The sequence below is a fragment of the Palaemon carinicauda genome, chromosome 30, assembly GCF_036898095.1.
Source record: "Palaemon carinicauda isolate YSFRI2023 chromosome 30, ASM3689809v2, whole genome shotgun sequence".
In the NCBI taxonomy this organism is placed as follows: Eukaryota; Metazoa; Arthropoda; class Malacostraca; order Decapoda; family Palaemonidae; genus Palaemon; species Palaemon carinicauda.
This window is the reverse complement of record NC_090754.1, coordinates 50,178,250-50,188,249: the sequence shown is the minus strand read 5'-3', so window position 1 is coordinate 50,188,249 and position 10,000 is coordinate 50,178,250. Positions and strand designations below refer to the sequence as shown.

Genomic DNA, 10,000 nt, shown 5'->3' with positions numbered 1-10,000 from the left:
AAATAATAAACAATTAAAATAACATATTTTAAGAACAGTAACGATATTAAAATACATCTTCCATAAATAAACTATATACAGAGACTTATGTTAACCTGCTCAACATAAAAACATAAGCTTAAAGTTTGAGCTTTTGTAGGAACATTATGAAAAAAGACTAAAATCCTACCTGTTTCCTTCCTCCACACAACAGTCGGGTTTGGAAATCCTTTGGCCAAGCAGTGCAGTGCCACGTGACCACCCAAGGGAACGTTGGCACTTGAAGGTTCAACTACCCAAGTGGGCGGCACTGAAGAAGGGGCACAGGGGTATTCATTAATGAGGGCACTCGAACGTTCAGTTCTTATGAGATGAACAAATCTGTATGTCCACATATTTCAAACAAGTAAATCATATCTTAAGTGGAAATCTGTAAGCTAAATAAAATTATATTTTTGCCAGCAAAAAAAAAGTATATTGAAGTAATGAAAATGCATATGAAATATTAGCAGGCACCTATTATAAAAGCATATGACAGATGCCAATGCATCTGTTGCAACCTTAATTAAAAATATTATAAAAAGAAGCACTGCCGTTTCAAAGAACTGGTTCGAAGATGGGAAGTTCTTGGGAAATAAAACCAAAACATTATAGAATGAAAGCTGCTGTTCTCAGTCAATATACTAACGGCAAGGAGCATAACGAAGCCACAAATGTTATTATATAAAAAATATAGATATATAATCTTTGCATCTAATACTAATTCCATTCTAGAATTAATATAGTGAGACATTCAAAGCACATCTAATCAATGCCAAGACTGTATGAATATATGTATGTATATATATATATATATATATATATATATATATATATATATATATATATACATATATATATACACATATACATACATACATATATATATATATATATATATATATATATATATATATATATACATACATGTATGAATATACATATATATATATATATATATATATATATATATATATATATATATATACATATATATATACATATGTATACATCCATTATGTATATATATCCACATATATACATAATTATAAAGTTCCAATAACATGAGTTTGGGGATACACGAGTGATATCTATGGATGATCAAATTTCTGTGTCTAAAGAGAAAGAATCAGAGAAGAGAAGGACTCCCCACACAGGATACACGCAGTCAGTCAAAGAGTCTCCATCAGTCACCACCAGTCACAACCAGTCCTCACCAGTCACAGTGGGTAGCGGCGAGACACCAAAATAACACTGCTCTAAAATGCTTATAATATGCTGTTTGCCGAAGTGAATACAATTATTTGAAGCAGACGTCAAGAAATTTAGAATCGTGGCTATTTTATTTTTTATTCGATACAGTTCAGAAGTTAGTTTCTGTTTTGAACTAGATTGGAAGTAACTAGATTTATGTGCAGGTAAAATGTCAGAATTAGATTGAAGATAACTAGTAAAATGGCAGAATTAGATTGATGATAACTAGTAAAATGTCAGAATTAGATTGAAGATAACTAGTAAAATGGCAGAATTAGATTGACGATAACTAGTAAAATGTCACACTTACATTAAGATAACTCGTAACATTTCAGAATTATATTGAAGATAACTACTAAAATGTCAAATTATATTGAAGATAACTAGTAAAATGTCAGAATTAGATTGAAGATAACTATTAAAATGTCAGAATTAGATTGAAGATATCTAGTAATGTCAGAATTAGATTAAAATAACTAGCAACATTTCATAATTTGATAAACGATAACTAATAATGTCAGAATTAGATTAAGATAACTAGTAACATTTCAGAATTAGACTGAAGATAACTAGTAAAAGCCAGAATTATTACTAAAGAGTTGAGTTTGATTTCACAAATGAACAACATAATCTCGTTTCAAAATGGCTTCAGGGCACACAGCCTTGGTAATTAAAAATGGGAGTCGCTCTGCTTTTAAATGTTGAAATCTATATTTCACTGGAAAATAAACTTTCTGAAAAAGCCTGTGATTCGAAATTTCTGATTCTGCTTGCCAGTAAGCATGGAATGTCCTCATTGTCTGTGTGTTTTGTGTCAGTTAACAAAGACGTGCACTCGATTTCTGTACATCATGGATTGGGATAAGCCAGTTTTTATTGAGTTAATATCTTAAGAGGGGTAGATAAATATCTTTTATTTTTTGAAAAAAAAATAAATAAATAAAAAAAAAACATTAAATTTAAGAAATTTACTGTTGGGAATAATGCCTTTGCAAGCTTATCTCAACCCATCTCATTCATGTGGAGAAGAAAGTGTCTGTTTTAGTCGAAGCAATGTCATATTTCCGTCGTCTTGCCCTGGGCTGGACTTACCTCCTAACGTCTCATTGGCTTTCCCTAATGTCTAACACACCCTATTGAAAAGGCTATGAGCAAAAGCGCAATGTCCCCTCATAATGAAAGCCCCCAAATCCTAAAATTCTCTTTTATTTTGCAGTTCACCCCTACTGGCGTGGGCGGCCTACCGCTGACGGTCAGCTGGGCTTCGACGGTGGAGGTACGGGCGGGGTTCGTAGCTGCGCACGTATAGTTGCCGGAGTGATCAGCCGCCGCCCGTTCAATGACCAGAATGGACGTGTAGTCATCGAGCTGCGAGGTGCGGACGTCTCGGATCCCGTCCAGAGGCCGTCCATCCTTGTTCCAGGCGAAGGTCAGGGGCTGGTCACCCTCCTGCATAAGACAGGTGGCCTGCGCTCTCATCCCCGCGCGAGTCCCCACTGGGAAGGCCATGTTGGCTAGCCGGGGCGGAACTGTAAACACACACACACACTCACACTCACGAGAAGCAAAGCGAAAAAAGAGTCAGTTTATACATTATTGGTTTCTTTTTCTTTGTATGGTGAGCCCGCTGCAACACAGCAGGCTATATATATATAGTATTACGACCCGTGGGAAGTATGGGAACGGGTCCTACTGATTGATGCCAGCACAGAAAAGCCAAAAAAAATTGTAAAACTAATACCAGTGCTACTAGGATTATAACACGGACTTGTACCAGCTCCAAATGTGGCTTGGTCTGCATTCGGTACGAACTCTGTCATACATAATCTACTCTGTAGCATTAGTACTAGTCAAAATAAGCGAGGTTCATAAGGATTAAAAGCCAAATACGGAGAGAAATAGAGAGAGAAAGAGAGAGAGATGTAAGTGTAAGAGTATGGAATAAAGAGCCAGGACTAAAACACAAGAAAAGTTACAGTCGCGGTAAGTCAGGTTAAACCACGTGTAAGCGCTCGAAACCGACACGTGAAAATTCTGGAAATGATAAGAATAACAAAAGTGGAGAGGAAGAATCGTTCATATATATATATTTTTGGTTTGGTGAGGACCACACCCATGCTTTTTGGAGTGTTTTGTTTTTTTTTTCCCGGTGAAGGCGTGTGGAGCCTACCATTCACAGCGAGTGAGGCCGAGTGGGACACCTCTGACCATTCGTTGGAGGCCCTGCAAGTGTACTCGCCACTATGTTGGGCTGTCAATCTGCTGATCATCAGAGTACTCGAGAAGTGGGTAGGACTCGAAATGGAGATGCCCTCTAGGCCGTCGATGCTCTGCCCATCTTTGGCCCATGTTAATTTGATGGGGGGGTCACCCTTGCTCACGATACATGAAATGCCGGCACGGTCGCCTTCCTGTAACCTCTCTTGGAAGTGGAAGGGTTGGAGGACTGGAGGCACTGTAATAATATATATAGCCACCACACATAAACCCACCTCAAAAGCCAAGGAGATTGAAAAAAAAAAAAAAAAAAAAAAAAAAAAAAAAAAAAAAAAAAAAACGGAAATTAATATTCCTTACATCTTTGTAAAAATTAGTTTTTTTTTATATAAAGTACGATTTAAAACTAAAATTAGAAGGCATAAGCAATGTCGTGATATTAAATACGCTTTTTATAACGAAACATACAATTTCAAGAGGCCTGTAATAAAATATGATTAGTACAAAATATAAAACTCAATAAGAGTTTGTTATTATCTGAAATATTAGTGAATTTATTAATACCATTATGAATAAAACTCGCCACATATTAATCATGTTGATCCTAAGAGAAAAAGTGTTAAGGTATGCGAATTAAGCACGGTGAATTTATGGCTGCAAAAGCAATTAAGTCAAATGAACGATGGAAAAATAATTTGAAGGTTATTTAATATTTGGTGCAGAAGCCGCAAAAAAGTAAAAATATTTAGATGAGAAAATGAATTACATACTGGGATGTTTATCTCAATTGTTCATTTTTAAATAACAAAATTGTTCTTTTTGATATAACAAGTTCTACTTAATCCAAATGTTTTTGGATGACTACGATTTTACTAAAACAATGAATTAAAGAAATTGTTTATATAATAAAGAAATACTTGATTGAATTTTTACATTTCGAAAGTTAAATAACAATGAATTAAAGAAATGTTTATATAATAAAGAAATACTTGCTTGAATTTTTACATTTCGAAAGTTAAATAACAATGAATTAAAGAAATGTTTATATAATAAGGAAATACTTGCTTGAATTTTTATATTTCGAAAAAGTTAAATATTTACATAGTTTTGAGTTAGCATGTTAATAATAAAACCACGAGAAACTTTTTTTTTTTTTTGTAAATTTAAATAATAAGATAATAAAGCCGAATAAATCAATTGCAGAGAGGAAGCAATTTAGAGGCATTGTGAAATATATTCAGGAAACTATTTAGTCTGAAAATGCTTAAAACAACCTACAAGCTGTGGCGGATAAATAAGCAGTTTCTAAAGCATGATTTAGATTGTGTAATTGAATTACTTAGTTAAATATGAGGAAAATATTCCTGACAATAAAAATGGGTTTAGAAGGTTTTAAGTTAGACATTTATATTATTTCTAGAAAAAAAAATTAAAGGCTAACTATTGACTAAAAATTTCAATCATTAAGACATAGAAGGAGATAAGGGTAAATAGAACAGATAGTTAGATATAGTCCTGTGGAAAATACAGACTATTTATCTATATTGAAATAACCTTTCGTTTAAATTATGTTCAAACTAAATGAAAAAAATAAAGATTACATATAAAACTTAACCTGGAATCCATAATGATGTGTTTACTTTAATAATAATATTAATAATAATTCATCTATAATGGTAATAGTTTTTGACTTATTTGAAGACCATGTTGAACCTTTCTCTTCTAAATTGGGAAAGTAAAAAAAAAATCTTGATAATGGATAATTAAAGTTAAAAAAAATATAAAAAAAGAAGCTGGAAAAAGGTTAAACAAATTAAGAGTAACTTTAAATCTTAAAAATTGGTAATTAAAGTTAGAAAGGTTATCAAAAAAAAAAAAATCAAGGATAACTTTTGAGAATAAATCATACTATTATCTACAAGGAAAATTGTAATGTCTAAAATCTTTCCCCTCAAGGAAAGCAAAAGGTAAACTTGCTAAAAATCTTTTAAAAGGGGGAAAAATCAGATATAATGATATAAATCAGGAAAAGTTTAGACTGCAATGAAATAAATCAAAGCCACCAAAAAAAAAAAAAAAAAAAAAAAAAGTTCAAGTCAAGTAGATGTTAACACTATGTCTTAACGAAGCCTTGGAATAAAAGAAAAATATTATTTAAATTCTAGCATGCATTTAACGGGGCCTTGGAATAAAAACAATTAAAATGGCAGTACGTATTATAGAAAATTATTGAATACTGCAACTATAATAAAGGTTAATTAGCTTTAAAAATATACAACCGGAAATTATCAATTATATATTACTGTGAAGTCATCAATTTACCACAATTAATAATAATAATAATAATAATAATAAATAATAATAATAATAATAATAATAATAATAATAATACTAATAATAATAATAATAATACTTATTATTATTATTATTATTATTATTATTATTATTATTATTATTATTATTATTACTTACTAAGCTACAACCCTAGCTGGAAAAGCAGGATGCTATAAGCCCGATGGCTCCAACAGGGACAATAGCCCAGTGAGGAAAGAAAATAAGGAAACTATAAGAGAAGTAATTAATAATTGAAATAAAATATTTTAAGAACAGTAAAATTGAAATAAATATAATTTATAAAAAAAACAAGAAAAAAAAAACAAGAGGAAGGGAACTCTACCCACAAACAGTGAAAGACCATGGTTATAGAGGCTATGGCACTACCCGAGAACAGAGAACAATGGTTTGATTTGGATAAATGTAATTATATAGACAAAAAGAACTAATAATTAAGCTAATTCAAGTTAACAAATTCACATAATCAGAAGAAATAATAGCCCAAATTCATCTATTGCCCTGAAAAAGAAATTTCGCTTATATTTTAAAAATAAACATTAAATATACGCCAAAGTAAACATTAAAAAAGACGCAAAAAGAAAGTTCTATTCTTACAGGTTCAAACTATTCCAAATATATGTATCTAAAATTCTTACAAACGTATTTAATTAAAATATGATGAAGTTGTAATTAATCCTATTAAATAATTCATTAGATAAATTCCTTTATTTCTATCTTACTTTATAAAACATAAAATATTTGGGTATCAAAAAAAATATAAAATATAAAAATAAAATCATATATTTTTAACTGACTTTATATAACATGAACGGTTTGGGTTAAATAAAACATAAAAATAAAATCATATATTTCTATCTGACTTTATATAAATGAACTGTTTGGTTACATAAAAATAATATCATATAGTTTTTATCTGACTTTATATATCATGAACTGTGTCGTTATACAAAATATAAAAATAAAATCATATAGTTTTTATCTGACTTTATATATCATGAACTGTGTCGTTATACAAAATATAAAAATAAAATCATATAGTTTTTATCTGACTTTATATATCATGAACTGTGTCGTTATACAAAATATAAAAATAAAATCATATATTTTTTACCTAACTTTATATGTCATAAACTCTGTCGTTATATAAAATATAAAAATAAAATCATATATTTCTAATCTGACTTTAATAACATTAATTGTTTGGTTATATAAAATATAAAAATAAAATAAAATATCTTTATCTTAATTTTGTAACATGAACTCTGGTAATATAGAATATAAAAATATAAAAATAAAATCATATATTTCTATCTGACTTTAATTATATTAACATGAAATGTTTGGCAAAAATGAAATACAAAATTCCAACAACTTTCTTTGCAGTTCTCATAAACTGTGTCATAAAAGGCTTAAGAAAAAATGTTATCTTAAAAACATTTCAGTTAGTTATTAAAATACTACAATAAACAAACACGGAAGGGGAAAAAATTTGATAAAGGGTTTAAAAAAACAAAAAAATATAATGAAGGGTAAATAATAAAGATATTAACCAAGAAACAACGATGGAAAAAAAACTGCCTTTTTCAGTTTCTATGTAATTAAACTCGTATAGAAATGCTTCCTGTTTTTTTTAATTGAAATTGTGAAGTTTCAATTCTTATTAATTATTCATGCTTTTTTTCCTATTCATATTTATGTCAATATGATAGAGGTAAGAAATATAGTGGAAAAGATAAAAATACTTCTTACTCAGTTAAAATAACAATAAAAGACGCCACATATTCAATTGAAAAAAATACCTCTAGACTAAATATTATATAAAAAATCATATCCCCCCTTAACAAACAAAAGGTTACACTCGACTCACCCATGACTCTGACGTTGAGGGTCTGGGTATCAGAGCGTCCCTGACGAGAAAATGCTGTACAGGAATACTGTCCATCGTCAGTGCCTCTGGTTACTTGCTCCACCACCAGGGTGCCATTTGGGTACACCCTCTGCCGGTGGCTAGTGGGAAGACGTATAGTGTCTGGAAGATGGAGATGGTTTGAGTTAACAGCTACTCTGCGTTGAATTCTGAATGAACTTGAAAGAAATAGCCATATATTACCTTTGAAGTCTACGGTCATTTAAAGATATTTTCGATTCCACAATATACTGTGCTGAAGTCAGGAAGTTCCAAATAAAATTTTACCTCAGATATTATCCTTAAAGTCTACGGTCATTTAAAGATATTTTCAATTCCACAATATACTGTACTGAAGTCAGGAAGTTAATTTTTTTTTAACCTCAGATATTACCTTTAAAGTCTACGGTCATTTAAAGAGATTTTCGACTCTATAATATACTGTACTGGCGTCAGGAAGTTAATTTTTTTTTGTTTAACCTTAGATATTACCTTTAAAGTCTACGGTCATTTCAAGATATTTTCGATTCCACAATATACTGTACTGGAGTCAGGAAGTCATTTTTCTTTTCTAACCTCGGATATTACCTTTAAAGTCTACGGTCATTTAAAGATATTTTCGATTCCACACTATACTGTACTGAAGTCATAAGTTGAAAATAAAATTTTACCTCAGATATTACCTTTAAAGTCTACGGTCATTTAAAGATATTCTCGATAATAGTAAACGCTGCTTCCACAGTATAGGTCGGGAATATAACAATAAAATTTTACCTGGAATTCATCATGATGTTGGTGAAATGTTATCAATACACACCAACCCTATATAATGAAGAGCAAGTGTCTGGCTATATATATATATATATATATATACATATATAGCCTGACACACACACACACACACACATATATATATATATTATATATATATATAAACATGTACACATTTCTTTCAGGTCACACTCAACGGCATTGTCAGACGTATAACTACTCGGTCTCTCCTCATCCATTGGGTAGGGGGTGAGGGAGTAGTCACACCCAGGTTAGAGGGAGGGTACACCGAGAGGTACACTCTGAAACCACATTAGTAGTAAGGAAAGATGGAAGGGGTAGGAGGGGTTGAATGTGTGTGTGTGTGTATGTGTGTGTGACACGTACACTAGTATTGTATAGGGGGGGAGAGAGAGAGAGAGAGAGAGAGAGGAGAGAGAGAGAGAGAGTTAGTCTTACCTTTCTTCCAGACAATCTTTTCCAGAGGGTATCCTGAAGCAGGGCACGTCACAGCGAACGTCTCCCCAGCCACGGCGGACACCTGCCCCATGGGCCTGACGTGAGGGGCGCCGTAAATGTTCAACCTGGCAGAATGAGATATTTTCCCCGCGCTATTTTCCGCCGTGCAAGTGTAGGTGCCTCCGTCTGTTACGTGTACCATGCTGATGTTCACGTGACTGATGACGTCACCGTGGGCGGAGACGTACTGTCCTTTTAAATATCTGGAATGTAAAGGTATTTGGTGATTATGTTTTCTGTTCTAAATTAATATTTAACTCTATGGATTTAACTCCCTTCCGTTCAAGGTTTGGGTTTAAATTGTCGAGTTTAGCTAGCTGGAATATAAAGATATTTGATAATTATGTTTTCTATTTAAATTAATATTTAAATTTTTAAGAATTTAACTAGTTTCCGTTCACGAAGGTTTGGGTTTTAAATTGTCGAGTTTAGCTGGCTGGAATATAAAGATATTTGATTATGTTTTCTGTTTAAATTAATATTTACATTTTTAAGGATTTAACTATTTTCCGTTCACGATGGTTTGAGTTTAAATAGTAGAGTTTAGCGGCTCTGATCTATAGTCCATTTCTTTTAGCGATGCATATTTGCACCGACTTGCAGCGGTGCCCTTTTAGCTCGGAAAAGTTTTGTGATCGCTGATTGGTTGGAATTATCTCGTCCAACCAATCAGCGATCCGGAAACTTTTCCGAGCTAAAAGGGCACCGCTGCGAGTCGGTGCAAATATGCATCGCTAAAAGAAATGGACTATAGTTTCTTGGGTTTTAATTAATTATATTATAGATTTAAATTAATTTATTTTGATAAAAATGCAAGGATGGATAACATGGTAGCTCAATATACTTTCAAAGCCCCGGACAGTGAAAAAAGAAATTTTAATACAAAGCTCTATAAACTATTGTCTATAGATAAAAAGGAGAACTAATAGATTTACCTGGAACGTTAATTACAAAATATAT

The 10,000-nt window shown here is 31.6% G+C and overlaps 1 protein-coding gene across 5 annotated transcripts in view; it reads right to left on the bottom strand.

The window, feature by feature from the left end:
* LOC137623093 (cell adhesion molecule Dscam1-like) overlaps positions 1–9,240 on the bottom strand; it is a 317,782-nt gene extending 308,542 nt beyond the window's left edge. For all 5 annotated transcript variants that reach the window (XR_011040551.1, XM_068353749.1, XM_068353750.1 and 2 more), the window contains exons 1-4: positions 8,981–9,240; positions 7,712–7,873; positions 2,517–2,801; positions 170–289 (exon numbers count right to left, since the gene is read on the bottom strand). Coding sequence is in view for 4 of the 5 variants with exons in the window: in XM_068353749.1 (XP_068209850.1) it covers positions 170–289; positions 2,517–2,801; positions 7,712–7,873; positions 8,981–9,182 (769 nt within the window). In the remaining variant the exon portion in view is untranslated. The remainder of the gene's footprint in view (positions 1–169; positions 290–2,516; positions 2,802–7,711; positions 7,874–8,980) is intronic.
* Between the last annotated feature and the right edge of the window lie 760 nt (positions 9,241–10,000).